Here is a 23,129-nt window from a genome sequence, read left to right on the forward strand (position 1 = left end):
ACACTCAGAGAGAGAGAGAGGTCATTGTTATCAAGTCCTTGTTCCTGGTCAGAGAGGAATTTTCAGATCAAAGACTGTTTCTTCTTTGCTGTGTGTCACAAAGTCAGGCTTGGTGTCAGAGTCATTTAGTTCTTCAGAAGTTGGTCAATGGCTGGAAGAAATGACATATGATGCAACAAGTCACTGTATTCTACAAAATCAAAGAATTCTTTCACTTACTGAACCCTCTTTGCAGAGGTAGGTAACTCATTGAAACATTTGATGGTTAAATCCTTCTGCATCCTAGAGAAGATCCTTGTATGAAAGTTTGACAATTGCCATTCTACACGTGACAGTTGCAGTAATTTTGCATACAGTTGTGCTGACTGGCTTTCAAAACGTTTCTCTCCATAGGTCACTGCTGCATTAGTTTCAAAGACGTCTCTCCCAGGTTTGACTGACTCTGTGGGGAGATCGCATCTACACTTTCATCTGCAGCATCAATCCAGATTTTGTTCACAATCATGATCATCTTCTGAAAAATCCCTCCCTGTTAAAGAGAACCATTTTAAATTACCTTTATTTGACATGCCTTGCAAGTGAAAATGGCTTGTTCTCTAGCTATTAAAGACCACGTCAGAAGTATGGGAAATCATTTGCCACAATATTCTCACACACTGCGTAGCCCCAATTAATTTCCTTATTGATTTTGGATTCCACAGACACTTTGGTGAAAGTGCAGTCCATTGATAAATAACTGTGTTGAGCAGAAAGAGGCCAGTCCCAGTTCTGCCATAGTCGCTTAGTGGAAGAAGACGAGCAAGGGTGGAACCAGTTTAAGGATGGGCTTAAGCACCACCTCTTCCCTTCTTCCAATGGGGAGCAGCAAGGAGGTTAGAGGTGGGAGCTAGGTTCCTTGAGCTCTCAGCAGCCATGCTTGCAGGCTCTGCAGCTGCACTGAGGTTAAGCCCTTGAGTGTTACCTGTGCTGTGTGAGAGATGGTGGCAGAATAGGGCCTACTGGCCAAATCCACCCAGGTCAATCTGTCACTGACATACTTGGAAGTATATTTTACTGCAGGCAGAAACATAATGTACCTGATGTTAATTTTGTTATATTTTGAAGGAGTAGGAAGTGACAGAAGTAACTTCTCATGCACAAGGGATATTTTGACATCCCACCAAGATCAGTCAGGGACAAGGGACGTTGCTCTAGAATTTGAGACAAAGACAATCCTGCAAAATTTGCAATGGTTGGTAACTCTAGTCTGTATAAAATACAAGGACATTGTTCCTTCAACTGACTGGCATGGCTAAGACAGACATAGGGAGGAATTGTGTTGTATAGCTGAACTTATTTCACTTATTAGACCAGTACTTCCCAAACTTCTGAAAGTTGTTCCTCTGTCAGGAAAGAGAAAACCCCTCTCCGCTCTGCAATTCTGACCTCTATTGTTAAAAAGCCCACGTGTCTTAATTTATATATTTTCTGTCCCACTGCAGCTAATCTTTTGTTCTCCCACTCCATACACATGCTTTGGAAAATGCTAATGTAGAGCTTTATGATATTACTTCGTCTTTTGTACATGCTTTGCTGAGCAGTGGAACAGGGTGGAATGTGATTTAAATCACAAAGTGGAAAATCTTGATTTAAATAATGGATTTTAAGCAACTTTTCCATTTGTACTTCAATTATTTTCTAAAGAAAAGTGCATTCTCATTGGTTGATATAACCCTCAAAACATGTTGATTTACAACTAAGTAGAGTCTTTACACTAGAGTTGGTACATCTTTTTGCTATTTAGGAGGGTACATTATAACTACATACATTTATTTAAGCAATTTTATAGCCTAATATTTTCAGATTCTTAATAATTGTACATTTTTAGTATGCTAGAAAATGGAGAATGATACATCGCTTATTTACTAGATACTTAACTTTTTGCTCATGATTTGTGTCAAGCTGCATTATGAGTGTAACTGGAATGTAACTAAACACACAACAGAATATAAAATGTATTTTTATTAAATAAAACAAACTTATGTGTTTTGGATACATAAACTTCTCTGATCAAAGCAGATTCACATTTACAGCTAAATGATTTATTAAAGCAACAGAGGTATTAGCTGTAGACTGGGAATTAAACTGATCATTTCAGGTCAGCCTGGGAAAAAATTCAAATATCCCTAAGTGAAAGTGACTGGAGCTTACTTTCCTACTCGCCTGAGGCAATGGCTGCACTAGAGTTTACAGCAGCGCAGCTGCATTGATGCAGTTGTGTTGCTGTAAGCTCTCTAAAGTAGCCACTCTAAGACGATGAGAGGGTTCTCCCGTTGGCTTAACTACTCCAGCTCTCACGAGCTGCAGTAGCTATGGCAGCAGGAGAAGCTATCCTGCCGACACAGTGCTGTCCACACCAGCACTTATGTCAATGTAATTTATGTCACTTGGGGGGTGGCTTATTCACACCCCTGAGTGACATAAATTATGCCGATATAAACTGCAGTGTGGACATAACCTTAGTCTCTTGAAAACAAGACAAGACTTCCTCCTAAGTTACTGAGGCTGTCCATCAGACTTTTAAAACTAATAGATCCCATCCCTTCCCTCTTTGTTTTTATACATACAAGACAAGTTTTCCTGCTTTTTCAACTTCCAATTGACTTTCTCAACTTTGAATGATTTATTACAAATGTAAAAAATATTCTCTTTGTGCCTGCAGAAGAGGCTACTGATATCAAAAGCTGGTTTAGCACTTCAACACACTCTGGTTCCAAGTGCCTAGCTAGTGACTTCCACCAGTTCGGTGGTGTGACTTTCTTTAAAATATCATCAGCAAACAAGTACTGATTGAATGGTTCACTTCCAGCCCTGACATTTATTATGTTTGTCTTGACTGATGTGTGATTATTAGTCATAGCAGCATCTTCTTCAGCAGTTAGACATCTACCTTGGTACTTTGGGTTGAGAACAGTGACAAGAAAATGAGGTAGAGTAAATGCTTGATCTATCTGATTCTTCACTGTCTGCAATTTAACTTTGTTGCTGGGTATTTCTTTCTTCAATGTCTCTTGACATTCTTTCCAAATTTCAACAGCACCAACAATATAGCAGCAATTTTTCTGCAGTTTGTCCAAGGTTATGGAACTAGGTTTCAGTATATTCAGCATATCTTCTACCGTTCCCTTTAGTCCAATGTTGACTACTTTATCGTTTATTAGCACAGTAAAATATGGCAGGCAGTCCATAAGAATAGTGCAAAAATAAATGTACTGACCAGCTAATCCAGATTGTTCAGACACGTCCACATCATCATCTTCAAAGTCATTTAACTTCTGAGGAGCATTTTTCATAATGTTGTTTCGTTTCAACAGGCAGGCCTTGTAAACCACGCAACAAAGAGATCAAGTATCTGGCACAAGTTCCTTTTTTACCCAGAGGTACAGGAATTTCTTGAAAATATTCCCAGGTAGGATCTGTTTTATGACCTGCAGCCATGGCAGTTCTTTTTTTCAGAGCACAGGTGTTGAAATCAACACGAGAGGCTGCACTCTGAAGAATACTGATCCCTTCTTCACACAGTCTCCTGCATTGATTCCAGCATTGCTTTTTGGTTGCACATGCTGCTCCTTCTCCCTTGTTCCATAACTCCGCACCCCCACACCTAGAAAAACAAGAGCCATTTGCACTGCACTATGTTATTTGTTTAGAGAGAGAGAGGGAGGGAGGCAGTTGAGAAATTAATGGATTTCTTTTTTTGTATTGTCTGTGTACACATGCAAGGAAACAGAGCTAGGCCATTTACTTGAAGTGCTCACAACCATCGAGAAGCAAGGGCGGGTAGATTCTGGGCAGATCAGTGTTTTTTTCCATGAACTGCAGAGTAAATTTCCATGGTGGTGGGGTCATAAATATTCATAATTTGAGAACTGAGACAAAGAGAGCTCAGACAGGGAGAAGCTATAAAACAGGAGTATGAGACCACCAAGGAGGCTCAGTGGATGATCCTGATGAGATATATCAGTTGTTCCCAAACTTTTTTCCACCAAGGACCCCATTGCCATCTAAGTGTCCCAGAGCACTTTCATTTTCTGTACATAATTTTCCTGTTGTTTTTGTTCTAGGGCATATACCATTTACTTTATCTGTAGTTCTTTTCCCCCTAAATGAAGGTACTACTTTCCTACCTTGTAGAAGTGTTGTAAGTCTTGACATATGTGGCAGAAAAAGTACTTCTAAACCTTCACAGGGAGGGTGTAGTCCTGAATGGGCATCACTGGTTCTAAGAAAACATTCCCACCAGTGTGGGAACACCTCCGTCAGCATGACCTCTCATCAGTGCACGAGGTCATGCTGTGTGGAGGACATCATTTTGAGAATAGCAACAAAGAGTCCTGTGGCACCTTAAAGACTAACAGATGTATTGAGGCATAAGCTTTCGTGGGTGAATACTCACAAACGGGTGTCCATCATGCAGCAAAAGTGCAGGAAAGCTGTTCCAACATGTTCTGGTCCTGGCTTAAGGGATGGACCCTGGCACAAAGGTCTGGGGACCCCACATTGGAAACCACTGAGGTACATGGTGGTGTCTCCTGGAGTCCGAGGCTGGATCCCAATGCTTGTGATGACTTTGCCAGTTTCTTGCACTTAGTAGCACAGGCTCTGGGTAACCCACAGAATCAAGCCCTTAATATAGTACATATGCCATATTTATAAAGCTTGACCTCAAAAGTTAGAATCAGGGGGAAAGCATATTTCTTTACATAAAAAAGCAGCCTTTAACTCAACTTTTTTTAGTACAGGCTCATGGATTCAGCATATTTTTTATTGAAAAGTTTTGAGATAGGTTTTGTATAAATTTGGATTTCATTTTAAACAGGTTTATTTTTCAAAAGAAAAATATAATTTAAAACAAATAAATAAACTGATTAAAACATTTTTTTAAATAATCAATTTTTATCCACCCTGCAGCGAAATAATCAACAATGTTGAAATTAACAGTCTAATCACAGGCATCTGAGTTAGCAACACTGAAATGGTTCACATTTCAAAGCTATTGTTTCACAATCTCTGAAAACTGCATCACACTTTGAAGGTTTTCTTTGCAAATATAACAGCTAGAGTGGAGGTTCTCAAACTGTAGTCCGTGGACCCTCAGTGGTCCACAAGCTCCATTCTGATGGTCCGCAGACAGTTCCCTTTAAGATGTGCGTCTGGGCAGCTTCACATGAGAGAATGAAGGGCCACTCACCTAATTAGTAGAGTTGTGCAGGCATGGCTCCACTAATTAGGTGCCTGGACCCTGGAGAAGATGCACATGTAAGGTGAGCTGGTGGCCTTGGGGGGAATAGGTGGAGGGGCAGTGGAATGAGAAGAGGGGGTGGGGGGAATTTGGGACATGCAGGGCTGTGGCAGCCAGAGAAAGAGGTGACTTTTCACAGCTCCAGGGCTGCAGCTGCTGGGGAGAGATGGCCCTCTTTCCCAGCCCAAGCTTGGGGACTGCTGAAGCAGGGGGGAGACCCCCACTCAAAGATTCATTAGATTCAAGGGTCAGAAGGGACCAATGTGATCATCTAGTCCGACCCCCTGCACAAAGCAGGCCACAGAACCCTACCCATCCACTTCTATAACAAACCCCTAACCTATGCCTGAGTTACTGAAGTCTTCAAATTGTGGTCTGAAGACCTCAAGCTGCAGAGAATCCACCAGCAAGTGACCCATGCCCCACGCTGCAGGGGAAGGCAAAAGACCTCCAGGGCCTCTGCCAATCTGCCCTGGAGGAAAATTCCTTCCCAACCCCAAATATGGCAATCAGCTAAACCCTGAGCATGTGGGCAAGACTCACCAGCCACCACTCAGGAAAGAATTCTCTGCAGTAACTCAGATCCCATCCCATCCAACATCCCATCACCAACCACTGGGCATACTTATCTGGCGATAATCAAAGATCAATTGCCAAAATTAGGCTCTCCCATAATACCATCCCTTCCATAAATTTATCAAGCTTAATCTTCCCAGCCCCAGCTCGGGGGCTGCCGTGGCAAAGGAAAGAGGGCATATCCATCGCATTAGAAAGGTAAAACTACTAACATTAGAATGAGTTGTGTGCTTTTATTTGTAGAACAAAAAAAGTTTATTAAGTTTTTTTTTTAATATAGCGCTTTTATCCAAGGTGCTTTACAATAGTTAGCTAACAGTACAAACCACATTTGGAAACAACAAGGAGTCCAATGGAACCTTAAAGACTAACAGATTTATTTGGGCATAAGCTTTCAGAGGTAAAAAAAAACCCATTTCTTCAGACGCATGGAGTGAAAATTACAGCTGCAGGCATTATATAATGACACATGAAGAGAAGGGAGTTACCTCATAAGTGAAGAACCAGTGTTGACAGGACTAATTTGATCAGGGTGGATGTGGTCCACTCCCAATAATAGATGAGGAGGTGTCAAATCCAGGGGAGGCAAAGCTGCTTTTGTAAATAAATCTGTTAGTCTTTAAGGTGCCACCAGACTCCTTGTTGTTTTTGTGGATACAGACTAATATGGCTACCCCCTGATATTTGACACATTTGGAATGATCATTAAGTGGTCTGCTGAGACCCTCAGCAATTTTCAAGTGGTCCACAAAAAAAGTTTGAAAACCATTGAGTTAGAGACTTTTTTTAAAAAAACTGAAAGCTGAGATTCTAGAAACCTGTCTTTACCTTCCGCCATAGCAGACAGTCCTTTGCACACTGCACATTCTGGGAAAACACTGCATTAGACTAAGAGCACAAAGACAGTAAGGCCCAGATTGCCAATGGTATTTAGGTGACCAACTTCCATTGATTTCAATGGCAGTTAGGATCCTAAATACCTTTGAGGATTTAGGCCTAAACGTCCATCTAACTTTCAACATACCCAGAATATTCGCTTGAGGTTCTCATTAGCCTGAGCAGGTCCACTTTGGCAACTGATCAAAACTTATATAGCACCATAAAATGCATCCAATTGGGGAATGCTGTAGTCTACCTTCAGTGTAGAATGGGGTTCACCAAAGTATAGAAAGTGGAGGTTTTGTCTTCTGCCAGAGGAGAGTTTTGGAAATAGATTCGCTTTTCCTGAGCTTTGTTGAAGATCTATTTATTGTCATCAACATGAGTAAAGCACTCCACCTGAAAGTTTACCAAGGACCAGCAAACCCACATAGCCAAGAAGTCTTTGGCAATCTAATAGGAAACTATGTCAACAAGAAAAGCAGCAAACTGGGAGGAAAACCAAACCAAACCCTGAACAGCAACACAATCTACTGTGCACACGCCCCGCCTCATAGTCCAGGACTGAGATTCAGGCCAAAGGTTCTTTATTTTACATAAGCCAAGCTACCAAGTGAGGGAGATTGGCTATTTTAGACATTTCTGACGAGGCTGAGAGTGGATTCTGCTTAAGAGAGGGGCTGTTTTTTCTGTTGTCACCAATACCAATCCCATGCTTAATTTAAGATGCTGTTGGATGGCTCGGCCAACCTCAATCTTTGCTATTTAAGTGTAGGCACTTCTATGGTTGTCATCAGTGTGGGAGCCGAGAGCCTTGCAACCTAGCTTCACAACCAGGCATGGAGAGGTGGGGAACCCCCCGCCCCGTCACAGCTGGAGAACCGGGGAACAGGACAGCTGAAATGACTTGCCCATGACCGCCCAGGGTTGCGGAGTGACTTGCCCCTGGTTGCACGGCCGGTGGCAGGGCTGGGAAAACAGCCCAGACCTCCCAAGGCGCCGCCATGCCGCCCTTCCTCTCTCCACTGCACAAGACGAGACGGGCGCGCTGTGGCCCCAGCCGCTCTAGTCGGGCTGGGAGCCGAACCCCCGGGGCTGCTGCCGCGGCCGCGCACCCCCGTCCCGCTGCAGGGCGCAGGCAAAGCATGTGACGCGGGCGGGCGGGCGGCCCCCCCCGGGCACTTCTCGCTGCTAAGTGACGCGGGGTTTCGGCAGCGGCTCCCAAGCGGCCCCGCTACGGGGCGGGACAAGGAGCAGCGGCCGCGACCCTCCCGTCCCTTCCCCTCCACCAGAGACCGCTGCTCCCCGCAACATGGCGCGGCAGGGGGCGAGCCAGAGCTAAGCCCCGCCCCTTCCTCATTGGTTGTCTCGAGAGCCGCCGAGCGCTCTCCGTCTCCATGGCAGCCCACTCTCCTTTCCCCCTCTGTCTCCGGGATCCGGCCCGTCTTATCGCGAGAGGAGAGCGTGGGGGCAGCGGGCGGGTCTCTAGACACGTGCTTCCCCCCGGCACGCGAAGCGGGGGTGAGGGGGAAGGGGGATTAGGTAGGAGGCTTCCGGCCCGGAAGTGACGTGAAGGAGCGGTGTTCTGACAGGTAGCGGCGGCAGGTGGATGCAGGTACCCAGCTCGAGCCAGCCGTTTCCGGTGAGTGACTAACCCCTCCCCCATTCCAGCTTGCCAGACCCCAAAGGGGGGGCGCCTCAGGGGTCCCCATTAGCCCCTGCCCCCACCCGAGTCCCGGGCATAGCCTGGGTCCGCTCTCCCCGCCCCCGCCGGGAGCTGTTCCCTCCAGAGGGCCCCCCCCCCGTGCTAGCCTGGCCCCCTATGCCTCGTCTGCTGTGTCACCGCACCCCGAGCAGCAGAGAGGGATCCCCCAGTGGTTGGCAGCCATGTCGAGCCGCCACCAACCCCACTTGGCCCCTTGGCAGCACAGAACCTGGCCAGTCGCCACACAGCATGGGCATCTTCTCACAGGCCCACCCAGCGTGCAGGCAGGCTCCCCGTATCCAGTGCCAGCCGCCCCAACGGCGTGACAGAAACTGGGAGACTCTGAACATGGTGCGAACCCAGAGAAGAACCACTGTGCGGTTACTGTGACAGAGGAGAGGACGAAGCAGAGAGACATTTGCTACACTCCTGTCTGAAATATGAGGGAACTGGAGAAAGCTACTTCCTCAAACTGTAAGAAATTAGAAGAATTCCTGTGAAAAAGCAGTGAGGGGAGACTGTGCATAGCCCCTGGAGGATGGAAGCAGAGGACAGTGTGATACGTATCGACTTGCCCCAGAATGAAGAAGAAACTGAAATAGTAAATGGATGAAGGGGATAAGACTCAAGATACCATTCAAAAGTATTGTGCAAGCAGATACAACACACAAAGAATCAACTTCCAGAATGGACTGTTTTCTGTCCTAAGCATTGCCAGTACTTGTATAGCTTGCGAAACAATAAAAAAACAACATTATTATCTCCATCCCCAACCCAGAGTGGAGAATCAGAAAGGTCTGAAATATATTTCTTCCCCAAGGCAGGAGAGGGACTGACAGCTCCATCCCCCACTGGAAGAGAGAGAGAAAGGGGCTGACAGAGGGCACAGTTTGAGTCTTCAGTTTTAGTTGCTGAGCATAGATGAATTCAGATAACTATGTTTACTGGGTTTTGTTCTTTTTTTCTCTTCCCAGGCACTTTGGTGTAAACGGAATCTCAGGTCAAAAGACTCCAGCCAGCCAGAGCGATGTTTGGAGACTTGGACTATGACATTGAGGAGGATAAGCTGTGAGAGCTTCACTTCCCTTTCCCAACAACTGACCATCACTAAGAATAAGTCTACACTACACTGTGACAGCTGCAGTGCTGCTGCTATGCTGTGGTAGTGTAGACACATATTACAGCTATGGCAGGATTTTTTCATCACTGTAGTAAATCAACTCCTTTAAGAGGTAGAAGATAAGGTTGATGGAAGAATTCTTCTGTCAACCTAACTCTGTCTACAATGGGGATTAGGTTGACCTGATTGTATTGCATGGGACCTGAAATTTTTCATAGCTCTGAGCAGTATAGCTAGGTCAACCTAAGTTTTAAGTGTAGACGATGCCTAAAGAGCTGCAACCAGGACCTGCTCAAAGCAGGCAGAGTTGTTCACTCCTGGTGATGTGTGTTGGAGATTTAGGTTAATTGTTCAGTCTTGATCTCTTGCTCCCCATGACTAGGAGGAATGAAGCCTTGCAGTGGTGGTGAGCAGAGGGAAGAGCTTTCTATTGCTCTACAATAACTCTTCCTAATTTGCTGATTGCACAGAAGTGTTAATATGTTCTAAAGGGGCGCACTCTACTGAAATGGTAGGGAAGGATGTAGGAAGAAATGGCAGGAGAATGTATAGTCCTTAAGGCTTCGAGTTTGTCACGGAGATCAGGGAAGTCACAGATTCCATGACTTTTGCAGCATCCGGTGCACCTGGCAGCCGCTGTGCCAGGCGCATCGGCTGCTGCTGAGGTAATCATGAGCCCCCGCGCACCCACAGCAGCAGAGTTTGGGTGTGAGAGGGGTAGGGGGTTGGAGCACTGGACAGGGTGACGTGGGCTCTGGGAAGTCCTTACCTGGGGGGCTCCCTGGAAGCAGGGACATCCCCCTCGCTCAGTTGATAGGCAGAGGTGTGGCCAGGTAGCTCTGTGGGCTGCTTCCGCCCAGAGCACTGGCTTCGCAGCTCCCACTGGCCAGAGGGAGCTGCGGGGGTAGTGCCTGCAAGCAGAGGTAGCAAGCAGAGCTGCCTGGCAATGCCTCCGCCTAGCAACTGAGTGAAGGGGATGTCCCCACTTCTGGGGAGCCCCCCAGGTAAGAGCCGCCCAGAGCCCTCCTCACCCTGTCCAGTGCCCCAACCCCCCTACCCCTCCCACACCTGAGTTTGACTCACTGGTATATTTAGTTAAAGTCATGGACAGGTCATGGGCCATGAATTTTTGTTTATTGCCCGTGACCTGTCTGTGACTTTTTTACTAAATATAGCTGTGACTAAAATGTAATAATATTAATAATCCATAGATCTATGACAGTCATGTGGAGCTCCCACAGCATGACAGCACTAGAATTTTATTTGGAAATAAAAGGGTTTTTGCGGAGTAAATAGAGGGACTCTGTTTTGAGAGTAGTCCTCACTGTCAGTCCTATTTCATCGCACATATTTGTGTTGTGCATTTATTCACCTAAATCTTGCACAGAGATTTGAAAAAAATAGCCACCAAAATATTTGAGGGTCTTAAGTATGCTTCACAGTGCATCATGGAGTGTGTTTTCTATCTCTATTCCTCACATGCACTCTGAAAAAGATATATTGGGAGTTCTCTCTCTCCATTCCCAGTGACAGAAGACAGGGGCCTGGTTTTGACTGCAGCACTGGATTTGCTCACTAGACTACTTCCATTATCACATATGTAATCATTAGCCTCTTGTTCAACTTAGTGATTTCAAATAAACATGTCTAAATCATGTCTGGGCAAGGTCCTTCCAGTCTGGGCTGGAAGGCTAAACAGCAGCAGTAAGATGATTAGCTCAGATGAGAAGCATCTGGTATATTTTCAGATTACACATTTTAGCTCTTGCATGCAGATACTGCTATATAAATCTGTGTCAGTGACTATTTCTCTCTCTATATTGTTCTAGTGGGATCCCCACCGTTCCTGGGACAGTAACCTTGAAGAAGGATGCTCAGAATCTGATTGGGATTAGCATTGGGGGAGGAGCACAGTGCTGTCCCTGTCTCTATATTGTTCAGGTGGGCACTCATGAAAGAGGAGAGTATTATGATTGTCCTTGTGAAGCAATGTTAAACTTGACAGATGGAAGCTGAGGGGGGACATGGAGAATCTTATATTATCTGCTCTTGTCAGAGTGCGAAGCGTCCTCTTTCTTTGCCATCAAATGGAAATTTCTCACCATAGCTGGGAATAATTCTGGAAGGATAGGGTTAAGACTTCTGAATTCACACATCCACCTGAGAATCAGCAGAGTGCTGGAAGCATATTAAAATTCAAAGGGGTCTGAGCGGGGAATGCCATATGTGATGTACTAGATCAGTGGTTCTCAACCAGGGATACATGTACCTCTGGGGTACATAGAGGCCTTCCAGGGGGTACGTCAGCTCGTCTAGATATTTGCCTACTTTTACAATAGGCTACATACAAAGCACTAGTGAAGTCAGTACAAACTAAAATTTCACACAGACAATGACTTGTTTATACTGCTTTATATGCTATCCACTGAAATGTAAGTACAACATTTATATTCCAATTGATTTATTTTATAATTATATGGTGAAAATGAGAATGTAAGCAATTTTTCAGTAATAGTGGCTGTCACGCTTTTGTATTATGTCTGATTTTTGTAAGCAAGTAGTTTTTAAATGAGGTGAAACTTGGGGGTACACTAGGCAAATCAGACTCTTGAAAGGGGCACAGTAGTCCGGAAAGTTGAGAACCACTGTATTAGACTTCAAGAAATCCTGCTGTAGATGATGCACAAAGTGGAGATGACAAGCCCCAGAAGGAACCGTGTGCTCAACTCTCCTCGGATCCTTGTGGGGTGTCTAAATGTTATGGGTTGGGAAGGGAAGTGAAGTAGAGGCTGGCCTATAAATAAGACTAATTGCACTCCTTTTTGGCTCCATATTTCCTCTGCTGTTCCTCTTCTCTCCTAGGTGTTTGATAACACTCCAGCAGCGCTAGATGGAACTGTGGCGGCTGGCGATGAAATCACGGGAGTGAATGGGAAGTCAGTAAAAGGGAAAACCAAAGTCGAGGTAGCCAAAATGATACAGGTGGTAAAGGTAAGGAGTAGGAACAGTCCAATGGAGCAGGCTGGGTCACAGTTTATAAACTCTTGTCCTTCAGTAGAGGAGGCCCCTGCTACTCAGTTCCAGAACAACAGCTCTGGCTTTGCTATTCCATCCAGGAAGAAGTGACGATTCACTACAACAAACTCCAAGCCGACCCAAAGCAGGGAAAGTCCTTGGATATTGGTAAGACATGCTGGTTTCTCTCTCTCCCTTGATATGCAGGGTAGGAGGAGGGTGGTGAGGAGATCCCAGCCAAAATCAAAATCAGATTTTGTTTCAGTATTTGCTGTTATTTTATCTCCTTTAAATGGACACAAGCTAAAACTTGGGTGGTTGTTTTTTTAAAGTCCTTCTCTGTGTTACTAATAATACCTGACTGTTTAAAATTAATTTAATTTTAATCAGTTTTGCTGTTGCTTGCTTTCTGCATTGTGTTCAGTTTGGACAGTGAAACTCAACAAGTCAGTTTCACATGCTGTCTTTCATTCAGTCTGCTCTTGCTAATGTTTTTGGATTTCTAACAGTGCATGGAAAAATTCCAGTCCAAAACTCCTGTCTTCAGTTAATCTTATTTTAGATAATCATTAGGACATTTCTCTCCATACTGAGTTTTGTAAACATTTTTTTAAACAAAAGCTACATTTTGAGTTTAACCTACCTGAGTGTCGTTTTTAAATGTGACCACGTTCCTGGCACTCTAGAAAAGCTGCACAGGGCATATAGTAAAGGGCAGCCCCTCTTATTTATTTCTTTGGATTTTCTTTTGTTTTCATTCTCCCTTGTCAGTGAAGATGCTGACAAACTAAAGGAAAGTCAGACGAGCAGTCAAAAATGCACAGGGGCTGGGAAATGGATTTCTGAGAAAAAATTAGAGCAAAGGGCCTGATTTATCAGAGGTGCCAAGTATCCACAACTTCAACTGGCATCACTGGGAGCTGCAGGCACTCAGCATTTCTGAAAAATCATGCCCTAAATACATGTATAGTGGTCATAGGATTATGAAAAGGGCATAATTATCTTCAGGAATCTGAAAGGAATGATCTCCAAACAGGGGAAGGAAATGTTAAGGATGGTACAAAGACTTTTAACTAAGAGTATGTCTACAATAAGAAATTAATTCAGACTTATTCTGTTCAAATTTTTGGAAGCGATTATATACATTCGGTGTTGTGTATCCCCACTAAAGCATGTGAATTCGGCGGAGTATGTCCACAGTACCGAGGCTAGCATCGAATGTTGGAGTCCCTGCCACCCACTGAAATTGTGGGTTAAGCTCCCAGTGCATAATGGGGCAAAAATATTCTCGTGGGTGTTTCTGGGTGTGTATCGTCACTCGATCCTCCCTTTGTGAAAGCTAGAGCAGACGCCATACTGCCAGCAGATGGTGCAATACGGTACACCACCTCTCTCATAGACTCATAGACTTTAGGGTCAGAAGGGACCAATATGATCATCTAGTCTGACCTCCTGCACAAAGCAGGCCACAGAACCCTACCCATCCACTTCTATAACAAACCCCTAACCTATGTCCGAGTTATTGAAGTCTTCAAATTATGGTTTGAAGACCTCAAGCTGCAGAGAATCCACCAGCAACTGGTACTATGAATCAACCTCGCATGCCCTCTCATCTTTCTATCTACTCTTTTATCTAACCATTTCACACCTTTTTTCGGCTACTGTGAACTGAGCAGCACAGCTTCTGCCGCAGACTCTGCTCTCCTGCTCTTGCATCGCTAGCTAATTTTTCCATGTTGTCTGTCCTGGGCTTGCGTGCAAACTACAGAAGGCAACAATTCCCCGCTGTTTTTCGGCCATCGTGAACTGAGCCACACAGCTTCCGCTGCAGACTCTGCTCACGCTTCCACCGCAAATTCTGCTCTCCCGCTCTTGCAGCTCTAGCGAGCTTCCCAACTCCATGCATCTCACAGTAGAAGCGGAATGTATGGAGCTGTGACCCAGAGCGCCCATTAGCCTCCCTGGCTTTTTGGTACGCTTACCTGAGCTCCTTGGGTTTTGTACGACACTGCTCTGTGTCCCTGGAGTAGCCTCTTTCCGTCATGGCCCTGGAGATTTTAGTGTATGTATTTGCGTTCCTTTTTTTGGAATGTAATTCTGCCATAACAGACTCGTCTCCCCAACATGTAATGAAATCCAGTGCCTCCCGTTCGGACCATGCTGGAGCTCGTCTGCGAATCTGGGACTGTGTGATCTCCTGTGATGGTGGACTCTGCATGGTTGCCTGTGATGGTGGACTGTGCGGATGGTCACCTGTGCTGATGGTGACTAAACAGGAAATGAAATTCAAAAGTTCCCAGGGCTTTTCCTGCTTACCTGGCTAGTGCATTGGAGTTGAGAGTGTTGTCCAGAGCAGTCACAAGAGAGAATTCTGGAATAGCTCCCGGAGGCCAATAACGTCAAATTGCGTCAAAAATACCTTTAACCCAGGATTGCTATCTCGATTTAAGCGCTACTCCACTTGCCGAGGTGGAGTACCGAAATTGGATTAAAGAGCCCTTTAAATCAGAAAAAACTGTTTGATTGTGTGGACGGAATCTTTTTTTTTCCGAATTAACTCGTCCAATTCCGAAATAACAGACTAGTGTAGACCAGGCCTAAGAGTCATGAGATAAAATTAAGCTAAGGGAAAATTTTGGCTGAGTACTCAATCCTACTTGCCTTATTCTCACACTATTCTGTTAACTTAATTGGAATTAATCAGTTGAGTAAAGTAAGCAAGATGTGGTCTTGAATGTCAAGACATTTCCTATGGTGAGATCTATGAGGCTGTGTCTTCCAAAGGAAGTTGTGGAAGCCCCATTGCCTGGGGTATATAGGACTTGAATAGAGAACATATTGTAGGGAACATACCTGCATTGGCCCTGGTTCAGATCTTCCCTGCATCTAATTTCTGTGGCATTCTCTTTCTGTTCAGTCTCCTCTGAGCTCTGCTAAGGTAGGCTCAATCTAGCCAGTTTGGTACCTGAAACCTGAGTTTTGTTAACTATGTTCTTTGTTATTGTGGAAATTACTCTGATCCTGAGTTTTGACACTTTCTGCTGGGTGTAGTGTTGAAGAAAGTGAAGCACCGATTGGTGGAGAACATGAGCTCGGGTACAGCAGATGCCTTGGGACTAAGCCGAGCCATCCTCTGCAACGGTAAGCAGCCACACAGAAAGACACCTTCCTGTTTGGCTACTGGCAATGTCAGTTAGGCAGGTATCCAATAAAGTCATGGGGGGTAGTGTTTGTTAAGCTGGTGCCCAGTAGTACTGTGGGGCAAGGGGTCTGATTAGGGCAGGCACCTCTCCTGATACTTGCGTGAGACACAGTCTCATGTACTTAGATCACAGGCCAGTGAGCGATTCCTGTGTGTTTTTTGTTGTGCAGCATTGCAGTGTTATGACTGCATGGCAATGCAACCTTGAAGCATTTTGATTTTGTGGCACAACAGTCATTTTGCAAGGTCAAAATAATTATACCAACAAGCAACAGCCCTCATATCTGCTAGTGTCTTTTCTATCATTTCTTTAACTGTATTCTGACTACAGGCATTTGTTTCAGTTTTGTTGTGTCATGTCACACCTTATAGTAATCCTTGTGAAACACGCTGCCTGCAAGTGTCTCGTGCATAATAAACCTGGATTCAAAAAAGTCTCCCTGACTGAATGGATATGTCCCTCATAATGGTGTCAGTCACACCTAAAAAATGCAAAACTGAAGTTCCCTCTGCAGTCCCAAATGGATATGGCAGTTCTGTACTTCTGTGCTGTTATACAGCTGCCACCTTCAGTCTGGATGTGGCTGCATTTCAGTGGTGAATGAAGTGATTCTCCATTAAGCTTTTCAAGTGTGTTAAGAATGCCTAAATTATTGTGAGATTGGGGCTATAGATCAAATTTTAAACCTGGTTCCAAGTGTAGGGAGAACAACTTTGCCAATTACTTGTGGCCCAGACTTCAACTTCTAATAGTCAAGGAGTTCATGACTGTTCATATGTTCAAGCCCCAAATAATAAATGAATATGTCAGGCACTGTGGGATGTCTGGATAAAAGACGTCGTATTAATGGCTGTCAGGCATTTCTTCATGTATAACCTCTTCTGTCTTAGTATAGTCGTAGGTTATGCATGAACCTGGGCATTTCTTGAGAGATTCATTCAGCTTTCTCATCTAAGGGGTGCAGTAATTATCTAGCAGTTACCCCGTCCCTCCTTCTAATTTGTCATAGTTAAACACAAACTCTGCTTTCTTCCCTCAGGATTGTGCCTTTTTGTCATTTATTACTGTTGTAAACAGGGCTGCTCCCCTCTGGGAAATCCGCTGTGTCACTGTATATCATGATTGCATCCACAGCCCTTGACATAATGTTGCTGGGGCTCTTTAACTGGTAGCTGGATTGACAGGACAACAGAACAGTGAAAATCAGGGACCCATCCGGTGAATTTCAAATAGGTGATGAGTCAAATTATACAACTCTGAATCCAGTTTGGATTAATTTTTTAAGTTTTACCTGTTGGGTAAGGAGCCAGACTTTTGAGGAGTGGGAAGAGGGTGTTTTCAACCATTCATATACAATAAATGCCTTCTCCTTTCAGCCACTCACATCCCTATGTTCCCCTGGACTTCAGCATCATAACCACGTGTTCTCTGGTTCTTTGCTCCCCTCTAGATGGACTGGTGAAGAGGCTGGAGGAGCTGGAGAGAACCGCAGAGCTGTATAAAGGTAAATTGCCATCTTCTGTCAGACATCTCGATTGGGATTGGAGGAGGGAGGATAATGTGTCAGTGGGATGATTTGTATGTTCTCTCTCTCTTCTCCCACCACAGGCATGACAGAGCACACCAAGAGTCTCCTTAGAGCTTTCTTTGAACTCTCCCAGACACACAGAGGTAAATAGACTGGAAGGAATTCAGTCCTCAAACTTATAGCAGGCTGACCACCCTAGGATGGGGGAGTAGATGTCTATGATATTATCAGATCTCAGAAGCATCAGGCCTAATCAGTACTTGAACTGTGACCCGCAACGAAAACTAGGAATGAGTGAGAAAATGGTGCACTTTCTTCCGAGTCAGTTCAGAAACAATTCCCTAGCATGGTGTTAATGGGCACTGTGCTGCCATAGGTACCATCTTTCGCATAAGACATAAAAGTGAGTCGCTGACTATTTGTGGTCTTTAAGGAACCTCTGGCATTCTGCAAGAATAGGATTGTTACACTGCTCCTGGCCAAATTCTAACTTGTGGGAATGGTTGTTAATATCAGACATGGAGGCTTCTCTCCAGATAAACCCCTTCTCCATTTGTATGTATTTTATTAATTTGCTCAGCGTTTGGAGATGTTTTCTCGGTCATTGGTGTACGGGAACCACAGCCAGCTGCCAGTGAAGCCTTTGTGAAATTTGCAGATGCCCATCGCAGCATCGAGAAATTTGGGATCCGCCTACTGAAAACTATCAAACCGGTAAAGAATCAAAGCACAGGAGAGGGGATTGGCACCAGCATACAGGAGAAAAGAGGGGAATTGTGGGAGAGGAGACCAGAAATGGAGGAGTCTGTCTTTGAGGGTATAGTCTTAAAAATTGTGATGGGAAGAATTAGAAATAACACTATAGAAACTTTCTTTAAAGGAACTTTATAGACAGTTAAGACAGAGTAGACGTTGTAAATGTATCTATGGTTTGCAGAGTTATTTGAACATGGTTGTTCAAACTTTCCCCTCTGGCCATCCACCAACTAGACTGTCACACTTACACGCACACTCTCCAGTGTGCCTATCCTCCTCTTGGAGGCTCCACATCTGTTGATAATGTACTTACATCTACATAGTCCCTTCCGTTCTTGAGCTCTCTGCTAAGACTGTCAACAAAAGGGAACAATTAGTACCAATCATGCTGTGACTTCTGTGACATGGACACCTGCCCCGCTGTGAACGAGACTGAGGGTGTGCCCTAGCTCATTGCAGCAGGCCATCAAGTCCTTTTAGCTCCCTTTTAATGCTCCTTTTCCTCCTTAGCTCTGTAACTTTACTAACATGTTTTCTCTGCAGATGCTGACTGACCTGAACACGTACCTCAACAAAGCCATTCCCGACACAAGACTGACCATCAAAAAATACCTGGATGTCAAGTTTGAGTACTTGGTGAGCTGTTATCTCTCTCTTAACATCTGGGAGAGATTAGATTTCATAGAATCATAGCATGTGAGCACAGAGAAGACCTATTCATTCACATGTACTCCATTTCCTGGTCAAGAGTATTCCAAATCTTATCTTCTTTAGCACTTTCTCCGGTCTCCAGGACCCAAGAAACATGCTTCAGCTACTTCCCTTGAGAGACTATTCTGCAGCCTAATAGACATCACAATTAAGATACATTTCCTGATATCTGCATGACATATTGCTTAGTTAAATTTAACATCCTTATTTGTAAGGGTGCTGCTACACAATTTACTGTCTTGGAATCTCCTAAACACTTCCTCTCTCTCCTCAGCATTAATATCCTTCAGATACTTATAGTTGGCCATTATTTAGCCAAGCTAGACAATTGACAATCTTTCCTCTTAAATCAATCCTTTCAGTCCTTTAATTGTTTCATTGCTTTCTTATTTATTCCTGGTGACTTTTTGCTGTGGTAGTGCCCCAAACAGCACAGAGATTTTTAGTAGATTATAAGTTCTTTAGAGAGGGACAGAATCTTCCTGTATGTCTGTCCAGGTTCCTATACGTTTTGGGTGCTCCTGTAGTATAAATAACAAGCCTCTTCCTCTTCCTGCCTGCATACTTCCTAGGAGGGGCATGCTTACCCTCCTTCCCCTTTCTCAAAACAGGGTTCATTCTTCTTCTGAGATATTGCATCTGGTTCAGCTGGGCTTTTCCCAGTGTCCATGGGCGCACCATTTGACAAGGTCTTGAGAAGCAGGGACCAACCCCCTACACGTCTGATTGCCTGGAAACTCGGTCACACAGTACTTTGTGTGGAGATGATAGTTTTTTTCTTTTTTTTTAACCTTCGGTGTTTTCTGTTCTTTAATCCTTCCTTTGTAGTCTTACTGCCTGAAAGTGAAGGAGATGGATGATGAGGAATACAGCTGCACTGTGAGTACAGATTGCAGGTTGTATTTCTATAGCATTTTGTCCTCCCTCACATGCAACCCACAAAAACACACATGTGCCTGCATACAGGCATACATTAGGCCTGCTAATAATACATTAAAATTGTTAAAGTGTTCAAACATGAAGGTCTTTGAGTGGTATGCAGAAAATATAACTGATACTATTTATGAAACACATCCCATCATCACAAACCATTGAGACCAGTCATCATCTCTATTGCATGCTCACTGAATTGTGTCTCCTACTTTTCTAGTAATACTAGTGTGTGTTAAGGATTACTATACAGTATTATCCTAATGGATTTCACTTGAGTATAAGGTGCAGTTTATCTAAAGTCCTGTATTAGATACTCTGCATCCCACACTAATGCAAATTTGTTTGTAAGTTGCATTTGTAGTTGTTTAAGGAAAATTGATTTCAGGAGAAGCTCTCCTAGTGACAATGTATTTCAACAAATATTCATAATTATGATTGGAAGACTTCCAAAAATCCAGTAAAATCCTCAAATTAGCATGGAAAATAATTCCTAGCATTGAATATAGCCTTATGAATCTTCAAAGTGCTGTACAAATCTTAATCCTTACCAACAACTTGTAAGGTAAATAAAGATGCCCTGTGGATGCTCCGTTTCCCCAACTATAAAAGTGGGATGTTGACTTGTCCAGGGTCAGAGATGGACTCAGGATCAGAGCTGAGATTAGAACTCTGTATTCCTTGGTACCCAGTTCTTTGCTCAGAGGACCAGACAATGGTGCCTCCTTAGTAACTAGTAAAACTTGAGTAACCCAACACCTAATGATGATGATATACATCCTGCTAAATGGGAGAAGAAAATCTCTCCCTCTGGCCCAGCAGGGTGCCATTGTTGGGCTTTGGCACACATGAATTACGGGTACATTCCAGACCCACAGGCAGAAGCAAATATGTGTGTAGGGAAGAAGCACTATCTGCTGTGCCCTGTGCTGACAGTCCCCATCGCTTTTCTCTCAAATATGTGCTGTTGGACAATCAGTAGTTCCACCCTTACTGACTTCCAGTGTCATGACTAGAGGCAGGCAACACACGGACGCCTGGATAGACTTGCCCTATATATTCAACAGGGCTTTAGAGCTGTGCTCCGGCTCTGCTCAGCTCCAGGCAAAAACTTGCAGCTCCACTGCTCCAGGAGGGATAGCTCAGTGGTTTGAGCATTGGCCTGCTAAACCCAGGGTTGTGAGTTCGATCCTTGAGGGGGCTATTTAGGGATCTGGGCATTGATCCTGCTTTGAGCAGGGGATTGGACTAGATGACCTCCTGAAGTCCCTTCCAACCCTGATATTCTATGTACAATAGTTAGGCCTCTGGCACCAGTCTTGTTGGATACTGGTGCCTCTCTCAGTAACTCAGCTAAGAACTCCAGTACCAGCTGGCTATCTGTTCTCACCTTTCCAGGTTGAAAGGGACTATAAGTCCCATTCCCTTGTGTCACGGTAATGCTCATTTCATCATCCCTGCTATTATGTGTTTGGCCAGTAGATTTGGATGCCCAGAGCTCTGGGCTCCAGCTCGTACCTTGCCTAGGACTAGCTCCATGTTCCTAGTCATCAGTGGTTCCTGTGCTGTGTTTCAATGGTCCCAAGAAGGCTGCAGCAGGATCCCATGGTGACCTGAGGTTCAGGGGATCACATCAGTAAGCCTCTGGCACTGTGAACTTTTTGGGAGTCTCTAAAATGGTGTGGTGTTCTTGGCAGGCACTGGGTGAGCCCCTCTACAGGGTCAGCACTGGGAACTATGAGTATCGCTTAGTCCTACGCTGCCGCCAGGAAGCACGCACGCGCTTTGCCAGGATGAGGAAGGATGTGCTGGAGAAGATTGAACTGCTGGACCAGAAACATGGTGAGTGTCACTGGCCTCCTTCATGGCCCTTGTGGGCTTCATCCAGACAGGAGTTCTTTTGCCCTTGTGGTCCCTCCTCATCTTAGCCCAGAAACCCCTGCTGCCAGCATCTCACTGACCTCATCCAGTCTGGGTGTCTGGTCCTCACGGACCCTTCTGTTACAGTGCTTGGGAGACAGCTGTGCACAGAGCATGGATGTGACTGTTGCATAGGAATATTTGGCTAATCTCAGGGAGGGAGACTTGGACACAGGCTTGAGGGTGAGGGGAGAGATACTCCTGTGGGTTCTGAAAACCCTGGGGAACAGATTTGTTGCAATTAGCTTAATCACATTCTGGGATACACGCACCCCACAAATCCAGGATAACGGGGGGTATGGACATGGTGGTTGGTCACTGAAAAAGCAAGAGTGCATGTGAGAGGGAAAACACTATCTGCAATATTCCCCACTGACACACTCCCAACCCATCCCCTCTGCAGTGCAGGACATCGTGTTCCAGCTCCAGCGCTTTGTCTCCACCATGTCCAAGTACAATGATGACTGCTACGCCGTGCTCCGGGACGCAGATGTCTTTCCCATCGAAGTGGATCTAGCACGCACCACCCTGAGCTATGGTCTGAAGGACGTCTTCTCAGATGGGGCAGAGGAGGAAGAGGAAGCAGGAGAGCGAGAGGCCAGGAGGAAGGAGGAAGCAAATGGTGAAAAACTTATTGATGATGCCTGAATATGCTGACACAGTGGGCAGGAAAGACATTAGAGACTGATAAAATCTATTTCACATGGTGATTCGTCCTCAGTGATTTTCTGTATAAGCTCAGCAAGGGATTCCTCCTCTGCTTCGGATGGGGACAGTTGGGATGACTTGGGCGCAAAGTCCACACTCTTTCCAGCCTCCACTTTTTTCCTTCCCTCTCTCTTTGCCTGGATGGCTTTCCCCAGCGTTCCATTGCCCAACTCAGAGGCTGAGGTAGGGGGTTACTGTGGGAAACCCTTTGAGGAATTCCCTCCCTGCACCATATGATTCCACCTGCGGAGGGGACCCTTCTGAGTGTGAAGGGTACATCCCTCCTCTTCTGCTGCCTGCGTCTGCTAAAAATAGCACCTGAAGAGGGATAACTATGGACAGCAAGAACAGCTCCTCCTGATCTGCCCTCGCTAGATGGAAGTCAGCAGGATCACTCGCTTCACTGCTGACTACCCTGGGACCAGAAGGTTTTGCCTCTCTACTTTCCCACTTCAAATGTTGTTTACAATTCTACTGCCCCTGCTGGCTCTAGGTATATGTGAGGATGCTAGAGGAATCTGCCCCCTCTCCACGTGCTTTGGCTGCTGTTTCCTATGGAAGAGAAAGAGAACCCAGGCAAGCTGAGGTGTAGAACTAGTGGTAGATGTAAACAAGTCATCAACCAACAAGGGACTGATGAAATCCTTCAAGGAAAGGGCTTCCCATGTGTAGCATCACCCTCCCCAAAGAAAGAGAAGGGAACTGGCCTTTATCAGAGAGGAACCATCTTCAGTAGGACATGGGCAAAAGGTGAACCTTCTACTAGTCAAAAGGAGGAGGTTTGTGAAATTCACGCT

The 23,129-nt window shown here is 45.0% G+C and overlaps 1 protein-coding gene across 3 annotated transcripts; it reads left to right on the plus strand.

The window, feature by feature from the left end:
- Positions 1-8,116: 8,116 nt before the first annotated feature.
- On the plus strand, positions 8,117-22,334 carry PICK1 (protein interacting with PRKCA 1). Of its 3 annotated transcripts, none has more exons than XM_030546172.1 (13): positions 8,117-8,378; positions 9,416-9,509; positions 11,391-11,502; positions 12,424-12,552; positions 12,678-12,744; positions 15,628-15,717; positions 17,230-17,283; positions 17,388-17,450; positions 17,888-18,021; positions 18,607-18,699; positions 19,603-19,653; positions 21,402-21,546; positions 22,033-22,181. In XM_030546172.1, the coding sequence occupies exons 2-13, from the start codon at positions 9,469-9,471 to the stop codon at positions 22,083-22,085; spliced, it is 1,032 nt and encodes a 343-aa protein (XP_030402032.1). In that variant the 5' UTR covers positions 8,117-8,378; positions 9,416-9,468; the 3' UTR covers positions 22,086-22,181. The 3 variants fall into 3 exon arrangements, with proteins under 3 accessions (XP_030402032.1, XP_030402024.1, XP_030402019.1); XM_030546159.1 differs by having other exon boundaries at positions 8,122-8,378; positions 22,028-22,334; XM_030546164.1 differs by lacking the exon at positions 19,603-19,653 and having other exon boundaries at positions 8,120-8,378; positions 22,028-22,334.
- The last annotated feature ends 795 nt before the right edge of the window (positions 22,335-23,129 follow it).

This window comes from Gopherus evgoodei, chromosome 1, assembly GCF_007399415.2.
Source record: "Gopherus evgoodei ecotype Sinaloan lineage chromosome 1, rGopEvg1_v1.p, whole genome shotgun sequence".
Taxonomy (NCBI): domain Eukaryota; kingdom Metazoa; phylum Chordata; order Testudines; family Testudinidae; genus Gopherus; species Gopherus evgoodei.

Excerpts from the sequence above, each read along its gene's own strand:
- PICK1 (XM_030546159.1), top strand. The coding sequence starts at position 9,469 with ATGTTTGGAGACTTGGACTATGACATTGAGGAGGATAAGCT. Across the intron at positions 12,553-12,677 it reads AAATGATACAGGTGGTAAAG|GAAGAAGTGACGATTCACTA; the intron begins GTAAGGAGTAGG and ends TATTCCATCCAG. Across the intron at positions 19,654-21,401 it reads ATGAGGAATACAGCTGCACT|GCACTGGGTGAGCCCCTCTA; the intron begins GTGAGTACAGAT and ends TGTTCTTGGCAG.